We start from the raw sequence: 25,379 nt of genomic DNA, 5'->3' as shown, positions 1-25,379 counted from the left end.
TGTTCATTAAATTATAGCATCATATTGTTTGCTGCATTGCTTGAGAGGTATTTAATTATAAATATAATCTAGTTTGGCAAATTTCCACGACATGTCCACAGTAGTGTACAGGGAATAGATGAGAAGAAACTGAGAAAGTATCTGGTGAGAGTTTACTTTGAGGATATGCGATCCTTGGATGGATAATCAAGAATCTTATAAATTGACCAATGATTTTAAGAAACGACATGACTGTGCATGAATATGTATTAGAGAGAACTAATGTACAATAAACCAGTAATGTTAATAATGAATTGTACATCCTTTATGATTTAAAGCACCAAATATGGCAACTATAGAAGCAGTCTTTTTTTCATGTTTAAATGAACAAAACATACATAACTTTGTTGACAAATTACTTTAGTGGCAGGAAAATCTCCAGCAAACCACTTAAGAAGTTATGCTCTTAAGATTCATAATTTCACTCAGTCCACTCTCTAAGGCCATAAGAAACCATGCCAAAACAGATAGTGAAGCCTGGTGCAGTTGTCTGGCTTGTCCAACCCATACCCACAAGGAAAACATGTTAAATGATGATAATATCAACATGGACATATCTAATACCATTAATACTGTAAATACTAAAAATAACAACTTTTCAAAACTAATTAATTCTAATTACTACCACCAAACAATAGTAAGCTACATCGTTTGAGGCTTGAAGCTAAATGAATTTAAGTGAAATGTAATTACAGGTTCTGTTCACTCACCAGCATTAATGTTGATAAAAACAGACGTCCAATTTCGTATGTCGGCTTCCCACTCATTAATTTGGCTAATGGAAATTTATCTCCTAGTTGGAGAGAATTGATTATCTTTGTACCATACTCACGAATGTCAAATGGTCCATGTTGTTCCTGACAAAAAAAAAAAAAAAAAAAAAAATTTTGAAAGATTTAACTGTTATATAGTTTGAAGTTTTACTCCAATTATTAGATTGAAGTTAATTATATCAACTAAATACTGAATCATGCAAAAGTAACAGAATACCAAACATTAAAATTTTATTCTTTTTGCTAAAAGACCCTTCTGAAGAATTTTTCAAAATGCATTTCCAATCATTTGTAGCATATGTTGAATAGACATTCTATTTAACATGTTGAACTGGAGTGATTTATTGAATTATATAGTTTGATTAATTTACTGAGGCATGTAAAATAATAGCTGTTACAAAATGATCAAACACTGACAGAAATTTCTTCATAAATAAGATGAGAACTTACTTCTTCCTGGAGTTTTGGAAAGATTTTTTCTTCCCATTCTGCAATTCGTTTTGATAGCTCGGTAACCTGTGCATATTTTTGAGCTCCAATATAAAAATCTTCCTGAAAATTATAATAAAGGGGAAAATTAAGAAATAACAAGTGCTGGTGGCACGTAAAAAGCACCCACTACACTCACGGAGTGGTTGGCATTAGGAAGGGCATCCAGCTGTAGAAACATTGCCAGATAAGACTGGAGCCTAGTGCAGCCTTCTGGCTTCCCAGATCCCCAGTCAAACCGTCCAACCCATGCTAGCATGGAGAACGGACATTAAACGATGATGAACAAACCAATATTTATTCATATTTTTCATCACCATCATTGTTTAACATCCATTTTCCATGCTGGCACAGGTGGGACGGGTCAACAGGAGCTGACAAGCCATAGAAACTGCACTACGCATCAATATCTGCTTTGCAATGGTTTCTATGGTTGGATGCCCTTTCTAATGCCAACCACTTCACAGAGTATTGGGTGCTTTTTATGTGGCACTGGTGCCAGGGAGGTCAACAGAAAACTCACATGACAACCGAGGTTTATGTAGTATTGATGTAAGTGGCTCTATACCAGGTGATGAGAGGTTAAAATTCGATAAAGAGACAAAAACAAGTGTCTTTATTTAAAATTCTTTCTCTAATTCCTTTAAAGTGGAATTAGAATATCATTGATAATGAGAATAGTTTATAAGAAAATAAATATAATGTGGAAGTTAAGTGCTCCTAATTTAGTACTCAATAGCATTAAAATATAAGGCCAAACTATCATAGGTAACATTCTTAGAAGATCTAAAATCTAAAACAAATAGCTTGATGAGCTAAAGTATATAGAATTAAATGAACTGAAAAATACTCAATAAAATGCCTTAAATATTTATGAACCTGACATATATCTAATCCTAAAAGCATGTCTTTACCTATTTTGCAAGAAGCAAGGATTAGGTCAGAATTAAATCCTGTAGGCAAGAATTACGCCTGAATCAGTTCCAGAATTTTTAATCACTTCTTGTCTTTCATCAATTTACTCTTTTACTTGTTTCAGTCATTTGACTGCGGCCATGCTGGAGCACCGCCTTTAGTCGAGCAAATCGACCCCGAGACTTATTCTTTGTAAGCCCAGTACTTATTCTATCGGTCTCTTTTGCCGAACCGCTAAGTGACAGGGATGTAAACACACCAGCATCGGTTGTCAAGCAATGCTAGGGGGACAAACACAGACACACAACACATATATACATATATATACATATATACAACAGGCTTCTTTCAGTTTCCGTCTACCAAATCCACTCACAAGGCATTGGTCAGCCCGGGGCTATAGCAGAAGACACTTGCCCAAGATGCCACGCAGTGGGACTGAACCCAGAACCATGTGGTTGGTAAGCAAGCTACTTACCACACAGCCACTCCTGCGCCTATTAAATACATTAAATACATTTTTACAACCTTTTGGTTAAATGTAAAATATAGCTGCTGAATTTAATACTTACAATGTGTTTCTGGACCAAATGCTCATAGCTGCTCACAGGTTCACCACGCTTGGATTCTTCTAGAAAAAAAAAACAAAACATGATAACTATAGCAACGTTCAGCAAGTTTGTTTGAGTAAATGTGTTATGTTACTTCTGCAATAAGTTAGAAAATTGTCCAAGAGTTCCACTGCAGACACATAAATTAATGCCCCACGGGATTCAAGGTTTCAAATTTATAGAAAACACTCTGTATTGAATCCGAGGCCGTGTGAGAAGATGAATGGAGTCATAACGTCACCATCACGAGTGGTCACTCCAAACATTACGATGGTGATTGGATGTTTGATTTTTATCACTGTCGATACATATTCTCAGACCAACACCCAAACACTCTGAAATGTTCGTATAGGAGCTTCCGGCATGAATGCCAAACAGTACAGCATGTTGTTTCTAAATTTCTGGCAGAGTGAATTGTGTCATGGGCTGTTTTTCTCACAAACAATACCGTGTAGTCAACAAAATGTCAATAACTGAAGTGAAACAGGAATCAGAACGAAGAACTCATTTCTTTTACATGATACAAAGAAAAATGTTCCAAGAGAAAGTTTCATGTCTTACCATTCCTAACCACGATAGAATTGGTGAAAGAGCTGAGCACCCACCAAAGTGCTACAAATTTACCTTCTAACTTCTCTGATTAATTCCAATCCCATTGGAACCAATTTTATTTAACATTTTTCCAGGCCAATAAGTCATACAGGTGAATTTAAGTGATTATACTGCATTCTTACAAATATTAGCCTGTAAACTTGGAAATAACCATATCTTTTGTAACGTGTGTAGTAAGCTCATAGTGTGTCAGTAAGTTTATAGCCAGCTAAATTATATTTCTTTACTGCTCACAAGGGGCAAACAAGGACAGACGAAGGGATTGAGTCGATTATATCGCCCCCAGTGCGAAACTGGTACTTTATTTATCGACCCTGAAAGGATGAAAGGCAGAATTTGAACTCAGAACGTAACGACAGACGAAATACCTATTTCTTTATTACCCACAAGGGGCTAAACATAGAGGGGACAAACAAGGACAGACATAGGTATTAAGTCGATTACATCGACCCCAGTGCGTAACTGGTACTTAATTTATCGACCCTGAAAGGATGAAAGGCAAAGTTGACCATGGCGGAATTTGAACTCAGAACGTAATGACAGACGAAATACTGCTAAGCATTTCACCCGGCGTGCTAACGTGTCTGCCAGCTCGCTTCCTTTAGCTAAATTAACAACTTGCTCTTATTTAGAACTGTTTCATTTCTATAACACTTAACAAGGTACATAACTCTTTTTGTCTCAATTCACCTGTCACACTAGGTGCCTCTTCGTAGTTAAGTAGTTTGTGATAGAAGATACAGCTATAAATACATCCCTCAAGCAAGAACCACACCACCCATAAAAAAATAAATGTCTGCAGGAAAGCCATCAATACCACAACTAACCATTTTTCATCTGTCGCTATTTGACATTTTCAAAGGTTTAGATTTACAGCTCAAGTCAAATTGTTTAAACTCTCAGTGTAAAATATTTAACATTTGGTTCAAAATATTTCTCAGTTTAAATTAACAAAATTAAAATTTCACAGTTGCTTATTGAGTAAATCAGATGAAAACTAAGATGAAACATGATTCAATTTGGTCAATGGCCAACTTTAAATAATTATACAAAATAATCAGTAAAGGTTTTATGTTCTTAAAAACAAACCAGTAATGGGAGAATCATCTTCAATGTCAAATAAGTCATCGTGAAGATTCAAGACAGGCCCCACAATGTTGTCATCATTATCATCATCATCACCTCCACTTGCTGTATTCAAATCTGAAAAGAAAGAAGGGAACTGTAAAAGTAATGGAACAAAACCTAGATTTCACTGAGTTGGTCCACAAAATTACAACATTGAAAGAAAGATATGGTATTTCCATCTAATCAAGTCAAGGTATCAATATCATACATACTTATGTTGAATAAGGATAGTGAGTTCTGAGAGCACAGATCAAACACACAAGTATATTGAGTACCTATCCAGACATGATTTTAAAAAAAATAAATTACACTAGGTGCAGGAGTGGCTGTGTGGTAAGTAGCTTGCTAACCAACCACATGGTTCCGGGTTCAGTCCCACTGCGTGGCATCTTGGGCAAGTGTCTTCTGCTATAGCCCCGAGCCGACCAATGCCTTGTGAGTGGATTTGGTAGACGGAAACTGAAAGAAGCCTGTCGTACATATGTATATATGTGTATGTGTGTGTGTGTGTGTGTGTGTGTGTGTTTGTGTGTCTGTGTTTGTTCCCCTAGCATTGCTTGACAACCGATGCTGGTGTGTTTACGTCCCCGTCACTTAGCGGTTCGGCAAAAGAGACCGATAGAATAAGTACTGGGCTTACAAAGAATAAGTCCTGGGGTCGATTTGCTCGACTAAAGGCGGTGTTCCAGCATGGCCGCAGCCAAATGACTGAAACAAGTAAAAGAGTAAGAGTAAAGAGTAGTGGAAAATCTCATATTGCTTCCAATGGCAAGAGTCTGAACAATGTCCAAAAGTCAGGTGAGGATGTTTCTTATAATTTCAGAACCAACAGGATAGATGTTATTTTCCAGATATCAAAACCAAAGCAGATAAAAAAAAAAAAAAAAAAAACTTTTGGTAATACCATCATTAACAATATTCCATTAATATTAAATCTTCAGTTCTTATTAGAGTTAAAATTTACATTACATGTCCCGACTGCCAGACTTCTCACTCAAATAGCAGTTACCCTTTCTAAGCTGTTCACCCTCACTTCATACTCTGAGCAGTTTTAATGGTAATCTCAAGTCCAAAAAAGACAGCTCTGTAATTTCTTGCTGAACAACATGCACAGACGATTTGTTTATAGGGATCAAGTGTTTATGCTATGCTCACCCCTTCCATCAAATCAACGTTACCTGTACAGGTGCACAAGTCTAAGTGATTGTAAAGCAATGCAAGCTGATGTCTTTTGATCAAGAATACAACACATCACCTGGTCTGAGAATAGAACCCCCAGTCTTACGATCATAAGTGCAACACCCAAACCATACACCCTTGCTACTAACATCACATCACAAGTAAAGCTCATATTTATGAGAATCAAATTACCTGCACCCATTTCCAAGCCATCTTCCAGATTTTCTCCATCCAGTATTTTTTGCTCTAAAATTGTTTCCTAAAAGGAAGGATATATTTAATATTATATTAGAGAAAATAATGGAAAAGAAATCAGATGAAGATTAAATCAAAGGCCACACACAAAGTATTGTGAACTATTTCAGTCCACAAACATTCTACTAAAATGTTTGCAATATAAAATTACACTTGGAACAAAAGATAATATAAAAGTAATGTCTTATAGTAATAAAAAAATTAGTAACAATGGGCTGTTGAACTTTTGAAATAAGGTCTGATATCTTATAAAAATTGGCTTCACTGACCACGAAGAGATAGACTATAATTTATCCTTTGTGAGTTTTGAACTGTTAAAACAAGAGATCAAAACACAAATGATGGCTTTCCTACGGATATTTATTTTTTTATGGGTGGTGTGGTTCTGGCTTGAGGGATGTATTTATAGCTGTATCTTCTATCACAAACTACATTTGTGTTTTCATCTCTTGTTTTAACAGTTCAAAACTCACAAAGGATAAATTATAGTCTATCTCTTCGTGGTCAGTGAAGCCAATTTTTATAAGATATCAGACCTTATTTCAAAAGTCTGTACATGTTATCATAGGTGTAATTCAGAGGAATTAATAGTTCCAAATATGTAATACCGTCTCAATTTAAAACTAGTAGCCACAAGAACTACTATTGACAATTAGTATGATTAACCCAATCAGATTGTCTTCTTAGTTTACTAAGAATGTCAGACTTGGCACTCAGCCAAAATCCCAGGGTAACAGGAATTAGTAAACCCCATTTTAAAATCTAGCCAAACTAAAAACACATCATTCAGTTGGAGTAAAAATAAATCTTCAATGCGGAATTGATTTGTTTAAAGATGTCTGCAGATAATGTGTTTAGATGTTGTTTGAAATATTTTTTTCCCAATTTCTTTACTATGAGGCTCACTGCAACCTAACACTCTAGGAACAAAAAACAAAGGGGTAAGTTTACAACCAATGAGATACTGTAAATTTCGAAGATTCTGATTAAGATTTAATGGGAATATCTTGGAGACAATTGAAGATGGAAAATTCCAAGTGGCAAATAAAAACGATCGCATGAAGGTGCAAGATACTCAGTCAGGTGACAGTAGGAGAAATATAACATCTGTAGGAGATGGACAGGCTTCCAATTCCAAATAATATCAACTGGCACTATGACCCAGCAACGCCGGGTCATAGTGCTAGTGCATGCATATACAGCTGTGTGCATGCGCACCTACACGTGAGTACTGTCCAAACCTCCAACCAATCACATACAGCTAGCTGGCATTCAATTGGTGTATCAAGTTTTGGGCATTTTGATTGGGTTTTGGATAGAAAATTCACAAAAAAGTCACTTCTATTGATTTTTTTAATGGCTTTGCAGGGTGACTGGGGAAATGTAAAAATGTGCACGACCACCCTTGGATGGTTTTGAATGACCATAGAAAGTGCAAGCCCAGACATTTTGCCGTTTATATATATATAGAGAGATTTCTGGAAGCTTCTGCTTAGTACCTTTTAATCAATTTCATTTTGTTTGAAACTTGCATTTTTGTGGTACAGACTCTGGTTATCTCCCCTGCATCCAAGAGCTAAAAAGGTTAACTTCACAATTGTCTCTTTTCCAGCCACATTCAATTTTAAGAAAATGACAAACATTTCATAGAAGTATAATGTAAAAAAAATACTGACCATAGCTTTAGTTTCAGTTTTCTTTTGTGCTTGACGTTCAGAAAGTTTCGTCCAACACATTCCTTCAAACTCTGGAAGACAAGAATCTCGCAGATTCCTCTGTAATTTGTGTTTGTAGGAAAATACTGAAAGATAAAAAAAACATTAAGAAAGTGAAGACATGAAAAACTTATTTACTTATTTCATTTGTAAAAACTTCTTTTCAAATTTAAAATATTCTTTTTCCAGAAATTATAGATTAAATCACTTTGAATAAAAATTCTACTGTCTCTTTTAAAAAAATTACATATAAAGGTTATATTTCTTTCATAAAAACCCATGTAATTTGCACACCTGTGTAATTTATGCAGGTGATTTTCAGGATAAAAATTGTTATAAAAAGTTACTCATGTAAAATTTTTCAGAATTACCAATATGGCAGGAAGAAAAAGGTTTTCAATTTTGTTGTATTTAGCATAATTTCACTTACTTATGATTAGATTTTATTAAATTTTCATTAAATAAAAATAATTTCTGTTTAACAGGTATCACAAAAGCTATCAAATTACAAAGTGTTTACGTTGTTTATAATGAGCTTTATTTTACATTTCTTGCCTACAAGAGATTATGTCTGATCTCTAGCACACTGTTGTACGTCTTTTCAAAGCATGATCACAGGAAAAGTTGTTGATAAGAATTATCAACAAAAACAAAGCTGATAAATATGCACAGGTGTTGCAAATTAAGTTTAATTATCAATAAACATCAGCTTGGATGACACTTTATTCAACCGAGTAAAATATGTAAAATATGGCCCAGACTGTGATTATCAGCATGAACGTCAGACTTCAAAAAGTAGTTAACCATTTAATGGTTTTAGTAAATTTATACAGAAAAAGCAAGCATTATACTGTCCAGCATAAATAAAAGTCAACTTCATTATATTTAAGCCCTTATTTTGTATGTCTTTTTTCAACAAAAAAAAAATTTCTTAAAAAATTCAGAAACTAATTAAATAGAAACTAATTATAAAACTAATTAACTAGTTTTTCACTTAATAACATTGTCAACATTATTAATTTTATTGATTATAAATCCTCACTTGTAACTTGGCATAAATATCATGTTTAATGGATATGTTCTTTTATTTTCTACTTGTTTCAGTTATTTAATTGTGGCCATGCTGGGGCACCATCTTGAAGGATTTAGCCAAACAAATCAACCAACATGGTTTTGAATGACCATAGAAAGTGCGAGCCCTCTAACTGAAAAATTGTGGATTTGTATAAAGGATACACACACACACACAGACATTTTGCTGTTTATATATAGAGAGATAAATAAATCCTATTATGTACATCAACACAGTAACTATTCTCCCACCTTTTTTTGAAGTCTGATATTTATTCTATGGCCTTCTTTTGTTCAACAGTTTCTATCAAATTTACTCACAGAGATTTGGTTGACTCAAGGCTACAGTAAAAGGCGCCCAAAATGCAGTGCAGCAGGAGAGAATCCAAAACTACATGGTTGCAAAGTGACTTTTGTTACCACACAACAATACCTGCTAATGAATACTGATTAAATTTTTGCTATGGAGGCTAAAGTGATTGCAATTAAATTAAATTCAACCTTCCAATTTCAGTGAGGAAAAATGGTTTCCATCATTTATGGGATGAAGTGTTGAAATGTTGATCTGATGTCTAAAAATCTAAGACCCATTCCCATTCAATGATACAATGATTTATATTGAGCAACAAAAATAGCTTTACCTCTCTCATCACACACTGGCAGTGGAGTGTGAACATAATGGACGACAATAGGCGCAGGAGTTGCTGTGTGGTAAGTAGCTTGCTAACCAACCACATGGTTTTGGGTTCAGTCCCACTGCGTGGCATCTTGGGCAAGTGCCTTCTGCTATAGCCTCGGGCCGACCAAAGCCTTGTGAGTGGATTTGGTAGACGGAAACTGAAAGAAGCCTGTCGTATATATGTATATATATGTATATGTGTGTATGTGTGTGTGTTTGTGTGTCTGTGTTTGTCCCCCTAGCATTGCTTGACAACCGATGCAGGTGTATTTACGTCCCCCGTAACTTAGTGGATCGGCAAAAGAGACCGATAGAATAAGTACTGGGCTTACAAAGAATAAGTCCTGGGGTCGATTTGCTCGACTAAAGGCGGTGCTCCAGCATGGCCGCAGTCAAATGACTGAAACAAGTAAAAGAGTAAAGAGTAAGAGTAAACTCAACATAACCCCAAGCCCAGCATTTTACAGAGCCAAGCTCTCACATAAGAAACATTTCTTACAAATTCATCATCATCATCATCATCATCATTTAACGTCCGCTTTCCATGCTAGCATGGGTTGGACGGTTCAACTGGGGTCTGGGGAGCCCGAAAGCTGCACCAGTCCAGTCAGATCTGGCAGTGTTTCTACAGCTGGATGCCCTTCCTAACGCCAACCACTCCGAGAGTGTAGTGGGTGATTTTATGTGCCACCGACACAGGTGCCAGACGAGGCTGACAAACGGCCACGCTCGGATGGTGTTTTTATGTGCCACCGACACAGGTGCCAGACGAGGCTGGCAGACGGCCACGCTCGGATGGTGTTTTTATGTGCCACCGACACAGGTGCCAGACGAGGCTGGCAGACGGCCACGCTCGGATGGTGTTTTTATGTGCCACCGACACAGGTGCCAGACGAGGCTGGCAGACGGCCACGCTCGGATGGTGTTTTTATGTGCCACCGACACAGGTGCCAGATGAGGCTGGCAAACGGCCACGATCGAATGGTGCTTGTTACGTGCCCACAGCACGGAGGCCAGTCGATGCGGTACTGGCTACGGCCACGTTCGGATGGTTTTCTTATGTGCCACGTGCCACCGGCACTGGTACCACAAAGATACAAATTCCATTGATGTTCATCTATTTTGATTTGTTTTGATTTGATTTGATTTTCACTTGCCTCAACAGGTCTTCACAAGTGTCACAAGAAGGAAGGTATGCACAGGTGGACTGACTACGTCCCAGGTAGGGGCCATGGGTTATGGCCTGACTAGTCTTGCCGGGTCTTCGGATGGTGTTTTTATGTGCCACCGACACAGGTGCTAGATGAGGCTGGCGAACGGCCACGATCGGATGGTGTTTGTCATGTGCCCACCGCACGACTACGGCACTGATGGATTTCTTGTGTGCCACAGGCACTGGTACCACAAGATACAATTCCATTGATGTTCATCTATTTTGTCTATTTTGATTTGATTTGATTTTCACTTGCCTCAACCAGTCTTCACAAGTGTCACAAGAAGGAAGGAAGGTATGCACAGGTGGACTGACTAGTCTTGCCGGGTCTTCGGAAGGTGTTTTTTATGTGCCACCGACACAGGTGCCAGATGAGGCTGGCGAACGGCCATGATCGGATGGTGTTTGTTACGTGCCCACAGCACGGAGGCCGGTCGATGCGGAACTGGCTACGGCCACGTTCGGATGGTTCTCATGTGTGCCACCGGCACTGGTACCACAAAGTGTGTGCCACCGGCACTGGTACCACAAAGATACAGATTCCATTGATGTTCATCTATTTTGATTTGTTTTGATTTGATTTTCACTTGCCTCAACAGGTCTTCACAAGTGTCACAAGAAGGAAGGAAGGTATGCACAGGTGGACTGACTACGTCCCAGGTAGGGGCCATGGGTTATGGCCTGACTAGTCTTGCCGGGTCTTCGGATGGTGTTTTTATGTGCCACCGACACAGGTGCTAGATGAGGCTGGCGAACGGCCACGATCGGATGGCCAGTGATGCGGTACTGACTACGGCCACGTTCGGATGGATTCTTGTGTGCCACCGGCACTGGTACCACAAGCGGTACTGACTACGGCCACGTTCGGATGGATTCTTGTGTGCCACCGGCACTGGTACCACAAGCGGTACTGACTACGGCCACGTTCGGATGGATTCTTGTGTGCCACCGGCACTGGTACCACAAGCGGTACTGACTACGGCCACGTTCGGATGGATTCTTGTGTGCCACCGGCACTGGTACCACAAGCGGTACTGACTACGGCCACGTTCGGATGGATTCTTGTGTGCCACTGGCACTGGTACCACAAGGATACAAATTCCATTGATGTTCATCTATTTTGATTTGTTTTGATTTGATTTGATTTTCACTTGCCTCAGCAGGTCTTCACAAGTCGGAAGGTATGTACAGGTGGACTGACTACGTCCCAGGTAGGGCCCACGGGTTATGACCTGACTAGTCTTGCCGGGTCTTCGGATGGTGTTTTTATGTGTGCCACCATGTTCCCACAGCACGGAGGCCAGTCGATGCGGTACTGGCTACGGCCACGTTCGGATGGTTTTCTTGTGTGCCACAGGCACTGGTACCACAAAGATACAAATTCCATTGATGTTCATCTATTTTGATTGATTTTCACTTGCCTCAGCAGGTCTTCACAAGTGTCACAAGAAGGAAGGTATGCACAGGTGGATCGACTACGTCCCAGGTAGGGGCCACGGGATATGGCCTGACTAGTCCTGCCGGGTCCTCTCATGCACAGCACACTTCCATAGGACTCGGTCTTCAGTCATTTCCTTGGTGAGACCTAAAGTTCGAAGGTCGTGCTTCACCACCTCGTCCCAGGTTTTCCTGGGTCTACCTCTTCCACAGGTTCCCTCAACTGCTAGGTTGTAGCACTTTTGCACACAACTATCTTCAGCCATTCTCGTCACATGACCATACCAGCGCAGCCGTCTCTCTTGCACACCACAACTGACACTTCTTAGGTTCAACTTTTCTCTCAAAGTACTTACACTCTGACGATTATGAACACTGACATTACACATCCATCGGAGCATACTGGCTTCATTTCTTGCAAGCTTACGCATATCCTCAGCTGTCACGGCCCATGTTTCACTACCATGTAGCATGGCTGTACGTACACACGCATCATATAGTCTGCCTTTTACTCTTAGCGAGAGACCTTTTGTCACCAGCAGGGGTAAGAGCTCTCTAAACTTTGCCCAGGCTATTCTTACTCTAGCAGTTACACTTTCAGCACACCCACCCCCGCTACTGACTTGGTCTCCTAGGTAGCGGAAGCTATCAACTACTTCTAGTTTGTCTCCCTGGAACGTGGTAGAAGTTGGACTCTGCACATTTCCAGTGTTTATTTCTCCTGAGCATCTGCCACAGACAAAAACTATTTTCTTAGTTAGCCTTCCTTTGACATTGCTGCACCTCTTATGTGTCCATAGCTTACACTTGGTGCACCTTATAGAGTTTCTACCTACACCTTTTTTACAGATCGAGCAGGGCCATCTACCTGAAGTCGTTTGTGGTTGGTCCACCTTCCTACTTATTAGGACTTTGGTTTTGGCTAGGTTGATTCTAAGGCCCTTCGATTCTAATCCTTGTTTCCACACCTGAAACTTCTCCTCCAGTTCTGATAGTGACTCAGCAATTAGAGCAAGGTCATCAGCATATAGGAGCTCCCAGGGGCATCCTGTCTTAAATTCTTCCGTTATTGCCTGGAGGACTATGATAAATAGGAGGGGGCTGAGGACTGAACCTTGGTGGACCCCAACCTCTACCCGGAATTCTTCACTGTACTCGTTGCCAACCCTCGCCTTACTAGCTGCGTCTCTGTACATGGCTCGCACAGCTCTCACTAACCATTCATCTATCCCTAGTTTCCTCATTGACCACCAGATAAGGGATCGGGGGACCCTGTCAAAGGCTTTCTCTAAGTCAACAAAAGCCAGGTACAAGGGCTTACCTTTGGCTAGGTATTTCTCCTGCAGCTGTCTTACCAGGAATATAGCATCAGTAGTACTTTTCCCTGGCACGAACCCAAACTGCATATCATCTAAGCTAACTCTCTCTCTAATTAACTGGGCTATAACCCTCTTCGTAACCTTCATTACCTGATCCAACAGCTTGATGCCCCTGTAGTTATATGTATCTAGGGCATCGCCTTTACCTTTGTAGCAGTTGACTATTATGCTGCTACACCAGTCATTGGGTATGACTCCTTCGTGTATCACCTGGTTAACTATACGGGTGACTATGCTATAGCCGACACTACCAGATATTTTGAGCATCTCTGCAGTAATTCCTGATGGGCCTGGGGCTTTCCCTGTCTTCATGCTTCTAATTGCCTTAGCTACCACGGAACTATCAACTCGGATAGCTGGTCCCTCTGTTGGGTCAACATTCGGCAGACTCTCTTTATCCCATTCATTTTCCTCATTCAGCAACCTTTCATAGTGGCGTCTCCAAGCTTCTCTCTTTGCATCCTCATTTAACGCAAGTGAACCATCCTCCATGCGAACACATTTCTCTCCTACCACATCTCGATTCTCTCTCACACACTGTCTTGCAACACGAAATACCTCAAGTCTTTCATCCTCACGGCGCAGGACATTGGCAAATTTTCTTTTATCTGCTTCCCCTCTGGCTAGATAGACCTGTCTCCTAGCTTCCCTTCTGGCAGTCTGATACACTTCCCTGCTACCACCATTCTTCCAGGCCTTCCAAGCCTGTTTCTTTTGTCTAATAGCCCTATCAACAATATTGTTCCACCACCATGTTATTTTGGGTCTTAAGGGGACTTTGCACCAGCCACAGATCTCGTCAGCGGCTTTCAGCAGGTTGTCCCTCAGAAACGTCCAGTTGTCTTCTACCCCATGTGTAGCTATACCCCCTTCCACTTCGTCAAAGGCTTGAGAACAATTAAAACTTACAGGTGTTGGCAACAAAATCTTCAATTGGTTCTAAATTAATCTCAGGTTTTTCTTCTGCAATTGGCTCTTTTTTCCGTTTCCTACTTTTCTGTTTCTTGTCATCCACAATTTCAGGAATTCGGAAAGTTTTACCTGCAACCAAAGACGACATTCAAATCAACAGCAAGTTTGGTAAGTTTTTCATACAGTTTGAAACTTTTATGTCTGAAATAGTAAAGAAGCAGGTGTTGTCTACCGTTCAGTCAGTATCAGTACTTTACAGTACAGAGCAGCGGTAATCGTTACAGCATTTCAGCCATTTCTAAGTTTAAATCCTGCTGAATTCAACACATCTTTCACACATTCATCATCATCATCGTTTAGCGTCCGCTTTCCATGCTAGCATGGGATGGACGGTTCAACTGGGGTCTGGGAAGCCAGAAGGCTGCACCAGGCCCAGTCTAATCTGGCAATGTTTCTACGGCTGGATGCCCTTCCTAACACCAACCACTCCATGAGTGTAGTGGGTGCTTTTTACGTGCCACCGGCACAGGTGCCAGACGAGTTTGGCAAACAGCCACGATCGGATGGTGCTTTTTATGTGCCACCGGCACGGGGGCCAGGCGAGGCTGGCAACGGCCACGATCGGATGGTGCTTTTTATGTGCCACCGGCACGGGGGCCAGACGAGGCTGGCAACAGCCACGAACGGATGGTGCTTTTTACATGCCAGAATAAATAAATCAATAAAACATGTACTTAGTAAAACATTGGGTCAATTTTGTCAAATATATCTGATTTTGTTACAAAGCTTATCTCATTAAAATAAGAAATCCATAATATTAATGGCTTATTGGGTAGTGATGTTAGAAAAAATGGTAAAAGATTGGACTAAATACTTAACAGCATTAAATATAACCTGTCTCAGCAGATTATACTTAACTGCCACAAGGTCCAGTCTTGTTGCAGTTTGGTGGCTTGTGTACCTCAATGACACAGAGCTATGCCAGTGGAGTGCAAACTTCTAGTAGGGCCTCCCATGCTGGACAGGTCAAAGGGTAGAGGCCAGACTAATATGGACCAACAACCCTTACCTAGGAAGAAGCAAAGTTGCACAAGCATCAATGATAATTCAAACTCAACAAGACTTGGGAGAAGAAGGCCTTTCTTAAGGGAAACATACAACAGGGTGCATCAAAATCTGAATGGAAGATGCAAGGATCCAACAGGAGAGAAGTATAAAATGACAACCCAGAATCAAGAACAAAGTAGTTGATGGCCTATGCTTGACAGGGAGTGAAGGGTCGAGGTATCAAGCAAGTAGATTATACTTAATAAATAAATCCTATTATGTACATCAACACAGTAACTATTCTCTCACCTATAGACAATTAGCTTTTTGCTCAAACAAGAATCAAAATATTGATAACACCATTCAAGGTGGTGAGCTGGCAGAATTGTTAACCAAGTGGCATTCTGTTCATCGTTATGTTCTGAGTTCAAATTCTGCTGATGTCGACTTCTGTTTTTCATCCTTTTTGCAGGGTTGATAAAATAAGTACTACCCACTCTCACAAACTCTAAAACCAATACTGGCATCACCATCTCTTCATTTTTACTGTAGGCAACAACAGACAGAAGAGCAAGCTAAACATTAACCACATTGATGATACCAGTGTGAAAAAAGGCTGAGATGAATACCATTTCTCCTCATGAAACTAAACAAAAAAGGGTCGATAATTTAAGACTACATTGAAATATTGTTTTCAGTTTTAATGACTCCTTTCAATCATCCAATGATCTGTGGTTTTACATGCATGGTTAATTAATCTGCTGCTTGTTTCACTAACAAACAAATCAATAAAAAATATGTTCAAATAATTAACTTCCTCTATATTTCTGATATTCAAACTTAGTGCCATGGAAATTTATAATTATGTGCCGGTGGCACGTAAAAAGCATCATCCGACCGTGGCCGTTGCTAGCCTCACCTGGCCCCCATGCCGGTGGCACGTAAAAAGCACCATCCGACCGTGGCCGTTGCCAGCCTCGCCTGGCCCCCGTGCCAGTGGCACGTAAAAAGCACCATCCGACCGTGGCCTTTGCCAGCCTCACCTGGCCTCCGTGCTGGTGGTACGTAAAAAGCACCATCCGATCGTGACCGTTTGCCAGCCTCGTCTGGCACCTGTGCGGGTGGCACGTAAAAAGCACCCACTACACTCATGGAGTGGTTGGCGTTAGGAAGGGCATCCAGCCGTAGAAACATTGCCAGATCAGACTGGACCTGGTGCAGCCTTCTGGCTTCCCAGACCCCAGTTGCACCGTCCAACCCATGCTAGCATGGAAAACGGACGTTAAACGATGATGATGATGATGATGATGATTATATAAATATATACACACACACATATATATACATGTCTATACACAAGTATTGCAATTTTTTCTGATTTTTAAGATTTTTCTATATGCTAGGCTACTAGTTTTAAATTGATATTAATTAAATTAATATTTAATTTATCACCCTCATTATTTAAATTATATATATATATATATATATCTTTTATTCTTCATTAACTATTTATTAACTCACTGTAAAATGTTCCAAACACAAAATACAATTTCCAGCATTGTTGTAGTTAAAGTAACAAGGGCACATTACTCTTCTTGAGAAATGATAGAACAGGTGGAAACCGGTGAAGATAAGTAAACAATAATCCAACTGACAGTGGTGATAATTATCCCAGAGTAGAAATCTGAGCAGTAAAATATTTGAAGATTAATAAAATACTCACCTTTCTTGAAGGGTTTTTCGGTTTTACTTTTCTGTTCATAAGGGTCTTGACATAACCATGGATCGAGACCCTAGCAAAGTAATAAAGTTTCACACTATAGTGACAAACCAATTTATGACTGACTAGCAGTATCGCCCGGCATTGCTTGGGTTTGTAAGGGAAATAACTATATAAGCATTTTTAGAGAGTTACTTCCTTTATATCATAGCAAAAAAATGCATTAAAAATGGAGAAAAATTATGGTAAATTTTTTTTTAAATCGTAGACTCATCGTAGACGCGCGCTAATACCCAGACGGGCTCGATATGAATCACGACTATAAGATACCCGGTTTTGGTTAAACTGCACCGCAAAATGGGGGAGTAGTTAGGAATCTAAATTGCAGGAGACAGACACCACACAACTTCACTTTTATATATAAAGATATCATATCCTCTCCAGTTCATTTTTTTTCTTCTTTTTTTTAATTGGCAAAGTACTAGGGTAAATTAACTTTAATACTGAATGCATTCTGATTTGGAGGAGCTGACAAATAACTTGGTACAAAAAAAAAAATTATGTGAAAGCCTTTATGTGTATGCGTATATATATTTCTTTACTGCCCACAAGGGGCTAAACATAGAGGGGAAAAACAAGGACAGACAAAGGGATTAAGTCGATTACATCAACCCCAGTGTGAAACTGGTACTTTATTTATCGACCCCGAAAGGATGAAAGGCAAAGTTGACCTCGGCGGAATTTGAACTCAGAACATAACGGCAGACGAAATACCGGCGTGCTAACGTCTCTGCCAGCTCGTATATAAGGAGAGAGAGAGAGAGAGCTAGTCAGTCAGTCAGCCAGGATTTATTTTGTCCTTTTTGCTTACAAAGAGCATATAACATGCCAAGACATCTCAAATAGCCCAAACATGCTTATGCATTAGGCTGCAAGCAAATGACATCGTCAGGAACTCATTGTTTACAAACCAGAGAATGCAAGAGAAATACAAACTCACAAATGCAAACACACACATTAATACCTACAAGCTTCTTTCAGTTTCTGTTAACCAAATCCACTTGTAAAGTTTTGGTCAGCCTGGGGCTATAGTAGATGAGAAGAAAATTTCTCAACCACACAACCATGCCTATGCTTAATAAATACATATATATATACATACATATATATATATATATATATATATATATATATATATATAACATTCACTTTTCTATGATCACAAGGTCCAGAGAGAATTTGCTGGAGCAAATTTTCTATGGCTAGATACTCTTCTCGTTGCCAAGCCTGTTTGAGGACAATGACAATGGTGATAATGAAGCTCATTTATGATCATGTTTTGCCTAGCAAGGGTACACACACACATGCACATTTATATATGTATATATACTCTTTTACTAGTTTCAGTCATTTGACTGCGACCATGCTGGAGCACCGCCTTTAATCAAGCAACTCGACCCCGGGACTTATTCTTTTGTAAGCCCAGTACTTATTCTATCGGTCTCTTTTGCTGAACCGCTAAGTAACGGGGACATAAACACAACAGCATCGGTTGTCAAACAATGCTAGGGGAACAAACACACACATGCACATATATATATATACATATATATGATGGGCTTCTTTCAGTTTCCATCTACCAAATCCACCCACAAGGCTTTGGTCGGCCCGAGGCTATAGTAGAAGACACTTGCCCAAGGTGCCACACAGTGGGACTGAACCCGGAACCATGTGGTTGGTAAGCAAGCTACTTACCACACAGCCACTCCTGCGCCTATATATATATATAATACAAATAAGAAAATGGAGAAACAGATTTAGTTTGTTCATCAACTTATGGCTAATATAATGTTAGATTATTTATTCTTTTTACAAATGGGAACATCACAAGCATACAAAAATATTATATAAATCAATAGATAAGGTAATAAAACAAATACAGATTTTAAAAGACATATTATAAATTATTGAAATCCTAAAACTTACTTCTTACAGCTGTTTCAGCCTATGGTCAAAAGTGAATCTAATTTCCATTGCCTATAGATGTCAACATACTAAGGTTGTAGGCGTTAAAAAAATATAATACTTGTATGTTAAAAGAAGCATAGGCCTCGTCAGAGGTTATAATTAACTATATATACTTTATTATAAAAGCTGTGAACACATGCATGCATGGCATTTTAGCTTCTGAGAGACTAAATAAAAAGCTTTCACTTTGGGAGTTAACATACACTGAATTGACTCTGAACAAATTTGGTTAAGGTAACTTATCCAGTGAAGAATTGATAAATGCAAACGGTATAACCTCTTCCTGTATTACATAATCACAGACACACAGACAGAAATACATATAAAACTTATGTCATGTTACATACTTTTCCTTTATCTTTGGACATCTTCTCTTTCGTTTTGGCGGCTCTTTCTTGTAATCGCTCAGAGCTCCGTTTTGGCGCATCTTCTTCAACAACCTATGCCAAAATAATGGTATTTTAGAAACAATCAAGTAAGACATCATCATTTTTCTTGAAATAATCAATGTGTTTTTGCAAAAACACTTGGTTAATTACAGAACAAAATTAAAATAGTCTCAACCAGGTTTTCCCAAAACTAATAATGTTCAATTACAATACCTGTGTTGAGACTTCAGGTGGAGGAGGAATATCATCTATGGAGTCATCAGTTACAGGATTATCGTAATTTTCAATGTTATTTGATTCAGTATTTTCTGTGGTGATTGTTGTTGGTACATGTGAAGATGCTAATGAAAAAATAGAGAGAAAATTGTTCTATAAATAAATAAATATATTGACTTAGAGTCAATTCAAGGGCTGTGAAATCTAGAAAGAGTTTAAAGCAGACAAAAGTAGTGTGTAATGAAATTCTAACTTAATATCAGACAGGAGACTACACGCTCGTCATGTAAAAAACAGAAATAAGTGGAAGCTTGACATGACACAAACGTTGCAATCACTGCTTGCACCAAATATGTTGCATCATCTTTTACAGATTAACATTGAGCAGTAACCAAAATATAAGTCATACTCACCCGTAGTTTCTTTGTTGGTAGAATTCGGTAAGCCAGACAGGAAATGTGCAGAAGCCTCCAGTAAAAGACAACTGTTATAATTGACTTGACTTGTGTTCAGTCGGAAGTCGTTACGGTTTCCAAGAAGTTCACCAGTCTTACTGGAATATCAATCAATAAAGAGCTTATTCTACTTCAGTTTTCTATCTGCATTGCAAGATTCTTTATGTGAATTCATGTGTTGAAACATTTTTTGTTTTTCTCTATAGAGAGTCATTATGTCAGTATTATGAACACACCCCCACTGGTTCAACTCCACTCCTTTATTATTAGTGAATTGGTTAAATACCCAACTAACTAAATGATTGTTTGTTTAATTTGGTCAAACAGTAAGTCATTTGTTTTGTTCTTGTTTGTTGAAGTTCTTTTATTGTCACATGCAACCTTTGGACTAAACCAGAAGTCACTGCAAAGGTTACAAGTAGCAACGAAAGAGCTTTGACAAACAAAAACAAAATAAATGACTTACCAAGTTAAACAAACAATCAATTAGTTAGTTGGATATTCAACCAATTGACCAATAATAAACTAATAATAAAGGAGTGGAATTGAACCAGTGTGTGTGTGTTAATAATATTGGCCTAATGACCCTCCATAGACACAACGAAATCAATAAAGAGTTCTACAGAGTGAGGGGAATACATTTTGTTATAATTAATAAGACATTAATTTGCAGTTTCAAATCATCATCATCATCATCATCGTTTAACGTTCGTTCTCCATGCTAGCATGGGTTGGACGGTTCGACTGGGGATCTGGGAAGCCAGAAGGCTGCACCAGGCTCCAGTCTTATCTGGCAATGTTTCTACAGATGGATGCCCTTCCTAACGCCTACCACTCCGTGAGTGTAGTGGGTGCTTTTTACGTGCCACCTGCACAGGTGCCAGGCGAGGCTGGCATCCGCCACGGTCGGATTGGTGCATTTTACGTGCCACCAGCACAGAAGCCAGTCGAGGCGGCACTGGCTTCGGCCACGATTCGGATGGTGCTTTTTATGTGCCACCAGCACGGAAGCCAGTCGAGGCGGCACTTCAAATATTGTGGTATTCATTGCTTCTACACTATATACATGCTTCACTAATTCTATGTCTTAAACTCAACATCAACAAACTACAGCAAGACACAAACATGACACTACACCAATAAAAAGAGACACGTGTGCACATACACCATATTCAATGAATTACACGGTGTAACAAAACTTTTAAATTTGTCTTTGATCAGTAAGTATAATTTCCTGTTTGCTTCTATCTAGAAGAAACCAAAAGAAATGACTACTATTCCTTTCAAAAATTGCTTTTGTCACATGGACATCAATGTTTTGAAACTGACCTATTTTCCATTACATTTCAGGCAGATTTAGTGCTGAGCTGCTGAAGCAGAAATATTGTTACAGCAAATATTTGGCTTAAATAACACAGATTTGCTTGTCAGTTGTTTGACTTTAACCACTTGAGAATGTTCCTTAGTGGCTGACAATGTGAGCATCTCTGATCATGAGCAGGTGTGGAGAGAGGTGCATCATAGCCATATGTTGAGGAAGATTCTTTGGGGTTTGAATAAATATTGTAACAAAAGCAAGGTTTGAAGGAAGTATTAGCCATTTTTCATAGTTTCTAGGAGTAAGCAAATAGGAAATGACAGTTGTTACCCAAGGACAAAAATTGAGTTACACGATATCCGTTTGTGGCCGTTGCCAGCCTCGCCTGGCCCCCATGCCGGTGGCACGTACAAAGCACCATCCGATCGTGGCCGTTGCCAGCCTCGCGTGGCACATAAAAAGCACTATCCGTCCGTGGCCGCTTGCCAGCTCTGTCTGGCACCTGTTCGTGTGGCACGTAAAAAGCACCCACTACACTCATGGAGTGGTTGGCGTTAGGAAGGGCATCCAGCTGTAGAAACACTGCCAGATCAGACTGGGCCTGATGCAGCCTTCCAGCTTCACAGACCTCAGTTGAACCGTTCAACCCATGCTAGCATGGAAAGTGGACGCTAAATGATGATGATATCTTCCCCCATCTACTGTCTCCACCAATCACTTCCTTCCTGTGCCACTTTGCAGAGCGCACTGGGTGCTTCTTATGTGGCACCAGGACATTTGTATTAAGTATGGAGGAACAGTTTATAGAATATAATCTCTACATAGACAGTATTTTATTTAACATCGGTTTTTCCATGCCAGTATGGGTTAGAACCCATGCTAGCATGGAAAACAGACGTTAAACGATGATGATGATGTTATGATGATATAACATACCAACTCTAGATCCAGGACTAATCCTTCCACCAATTCCTACATCTCAAGAATATTATCTTTCTGAAATATCTTCCCTATCTAGGAAACCTAGCAGCTACCAACCTGCACTTGTTCATTAGCAACATGCTGATCCCATATGTCTTATTTATGCCTGCAAAAGCCATGTGCATAGAACCTTTCTTCCAGATCAAACCAATTGATAATAATGGTTTTAAATATTGGCACAAGGCCAGCAAATTTAGGGGAGAGGTTAAGTCAATTATATCAACCCCAGTACTCAACTGGTACTTATTTCCTTGAGCCCAAAAGAGTAAAAGGTAAAGTCAATCTCAGCAGAATTTGAACTCAGAATGTAAAGACATGAAATGCTGCCAAGCATTTTGTTTGGTGTGCTAATGATTCTGCCAGCTCAGTACCTTAAACCAATTAACAATAATAATAATAATAATAACAATCCTTTCTACTAGAGGTACAAGGCCTGAAATTTAGTGGAAGGGGACTAATCGATTACATCAACCCCAGTGTTCCACTGGTACTTAATTCATCGACCCTGAAAGGATGAATGGCAAAGTCGACCTCAGCAGAATTTGAACTCAGAATGTAAAAGTGGACAAAATACCACTAAGCATTTTGCCCAGTGTGTTAACAATTCTGCCAGCACACTGCTTTAATAATAATAATAATAATAACAAAGACTAACCTAAGTAATGGATCATTTCCCTTTTCTTCTTCTCCTAATGGCACCATAGACATAGGCCGTCTCGGAATAGTTCCAATCTCCTGGTAAAAGAAGGCTATCAGTATTAGGCCATATACAATCATTTAAAACTATTGTTACAAAAGAAGTAATACAAAATTTAGACAGTACTGATATACACCCTCTGATTTAAAATAAAACAAAACAGTTCACCCAGAGTTCCCATCCCACCCACAATTCATAACAAAGATAAAAGCTACTTCAACAAAAACAAAAAGAATATCAGAAATACTAAATTTCTAAATCTCTCGTAGAGGCATGTACAGTGGTGGGGCGATAGAATGGTTGTATACTGTCAATCTAACAGGAACGTGACAGTAGGGGGGTACACCACCGCTGTTTAGCCTTAGGAAGCATCGACGCCTCCTGATGGCTTTGACACATTTTTCCTGTGTCCTTATATACATTTACGAAGATGCCATGCCAGTAACAGGATTAACAATCTTCTAATCACATTAGTAAGTGTTATATCAAATACATATTTTAGTTTTATTTTATATATATAATTATATTTTCCTTCAGTTGATTTCACCTAAAATTTATTTCTATATGACAATAAAAATTTCTCAAGGAAAAGACAATTACAAAAAAATGTTATACACTCTGGGAACAAACCTTATCATTCTTTTCTTTCATCGTCACATTACTGGTTTCAATATCATCCAGAGGCAAGAGCTGAAGAAGAAAGAATTTCAAAATACAATGTAGAAGTAGTTCTTACAATGGCACAAGGCTACAAATTTGTTGTGGGTGGAGCATCATTGACTGAAATGACTCCAGTAAAAGACTCATCATATTTTCTGGTATACAAGTTGGCATCCTACCTTTTTTGGGGCTGTAAATTTTATAATAATAATAATAATAATAATGAAATTATTGTATACAGTGCTGAGGCGCACCACAACTTGTCAAAAGTGCATATAAAGTACATGCAGTAAATGTACAAATATCTGGAAAGTGAACAGTGTATGAGTCAGATACATGCTTGCATGTGTATGGAGGGGAGAAAATCAGGTGTAGTGTTGGCGAATCTCAGAAAGCATGGAAGTTTTGAAGGATGCAGTACTCCGACAACTAACAACTGATGCCGGCAGTTTGTTCCATGCTTCAGCAACTCTCAGCCTGAAAAAATGTTTCCGAAAGTCATGGGAGCTGTGCTGTTTTCTGACTTTGTAAACATGTCCACAGGTGTTAGACAGGTGGAGTTTGAAAAGGCGCTCAGATGGTTAATAATTTTATGGGTGTCTGCCAAGTCAGCTGCCAGACGTCGGAGTTTCAATGTATCCATGCCCAGGGAAGCAAGGTGTTCTGAATATGGCAAATGCCTGATGGAGGGTATTTTCTTGGTTGCACGTCACTGAACAGCTTCTAGATGATTAATATCCTGGGCAAGATAGGGGTTCCAGACCGGTGATGCAAATTCCAGGTGAGGTCGTACCATAGCTATATAAAGCCGCAGATAGATAGCCGGAGAGCGGCTCACAAAGGACTTGGTGAGTGATGCCAAGACACCCTCAGCCTTCTTGGCAATTTTAGCAATGTGTTTGGTCTGATAAATTTGACTTGTATGCCAGGAAAATATGGTATTGAGCCTACAGGAGTTGAAAAGTAATGCTAACTTTAGCAGGACTTGATTTCAGAACATGCAAGAATTAATAATTTTGCCAGACCAACTCCTCAATGTCAGTCATCATCATCATCATCATCATCGTTTAACGTCCGTTCTCCATGCTAGCATGGGTTGGACGGTCCAACTGGGGTCTGGGAAGCCAGAAGGCTGCACCAGGCTCCAGTCTGATCTGGCAGTGTTTCTACAGCTGGATGCCCTTCCTAATGCCAACCACTCCGTGAGTGTAGTGGGTGCTTTTTACGTGCCACCGGCACAGGTGCCAGGCGAGGCTGGCAACGGCCACGGTCGGATTGGTGCATTTTACGTGCCACTGGCACGGAAGCCAGTCGAGGCGGCACTGACATCGGCCACGATTCGGATGGTGCTTTTTACGTGCCAGTCGAGGCGGCGCTGGCATCAGCCACGATTCGGATAGTGCTTTTTACGTACCACCAGTCCAGGGGTCCTGGCATCTGCCGGGTGCCAGTCATAGGATT

General features: G+C 39.5%; 1 protein-coding gene across 2 annotated transcripts in view; it reads right to left on the bottom strand.

The window, feature by feature from the left end:
- The window catches only part of LOC115213485 (condensin-2 complex subunit H2), a 43,571-nt gene that overhangs the window by 1,620 nt on the left and 16,572 nt on the right, over positions 1-25,379 (bottom strand). The window contains exons 6-18 of one of the 2 annotated variants that reach the window (XM_029782481.2): positions 23,889-23,948; positions 23,217-23,296; positions 20,221-20,360; positions 19,805-19,932; positions 19,550-19,642; positions 17,178-17,247; positions 14,405-14,536; positions 7,678-7,802; positions 5,939-6,005; positions 4,529-4,642; positions 2,789-2,844; positions 1,263-1,364; positions 750-896 (exon numbers count right to left, since the gene is read on the bottom strand). In XM_029782481.2, coding sequence (XP_029638341.1) covers positions 750-896; positions 1,263-1,364; positions 2,789-2,844; positions 4,529-4,642; positions 5,939-6,005; positions 7,678-7,802; positions 14,405-14,536; positions 17,178-17,247; positions 19,550-19,642; positions 19,805-19,932; positions 20,221-20,360; positions 23,217-23,296; positions 23,889-23,948 — 1,314 coding nt within the window. Of the gene's footprint in view, positions 1-749; positions 897-1,262; positions 1,365-2,788; positions 2,848-4,528; positions 4,643-5,938; positions 6,006-7,677; positions 7,803-14,404; positions 14,537-17,177; positions 17,248-19,549; positions 19,643-19,804; positions 19,933-20,220; positions 20,361-23,216; positions 23,297-23,888; positions 23,949-25,379 lie in introns of both variants that reach the window. The other variant, XM_029782480.2, reaches the window with a different exon arrangement.

This window comes from Octopus sinensis, linkage group LG6, assembly GCF_006345805.1.
Source record: "Octopus sinensis linkage group LG6, ASM634580v1, whole genome shotgun sequence".
NCBI classification, from domain to species: Eukaryota; Metazoa; Mollusca; class Cephalopoda; order Octopoda; family Octopodidae; genus Octopus; species Octopus sinensis.
Note: the sequence above shows the minus strand (reverse complement) of the source record. Positions and strands in the feature narration are given on the sequence as shown.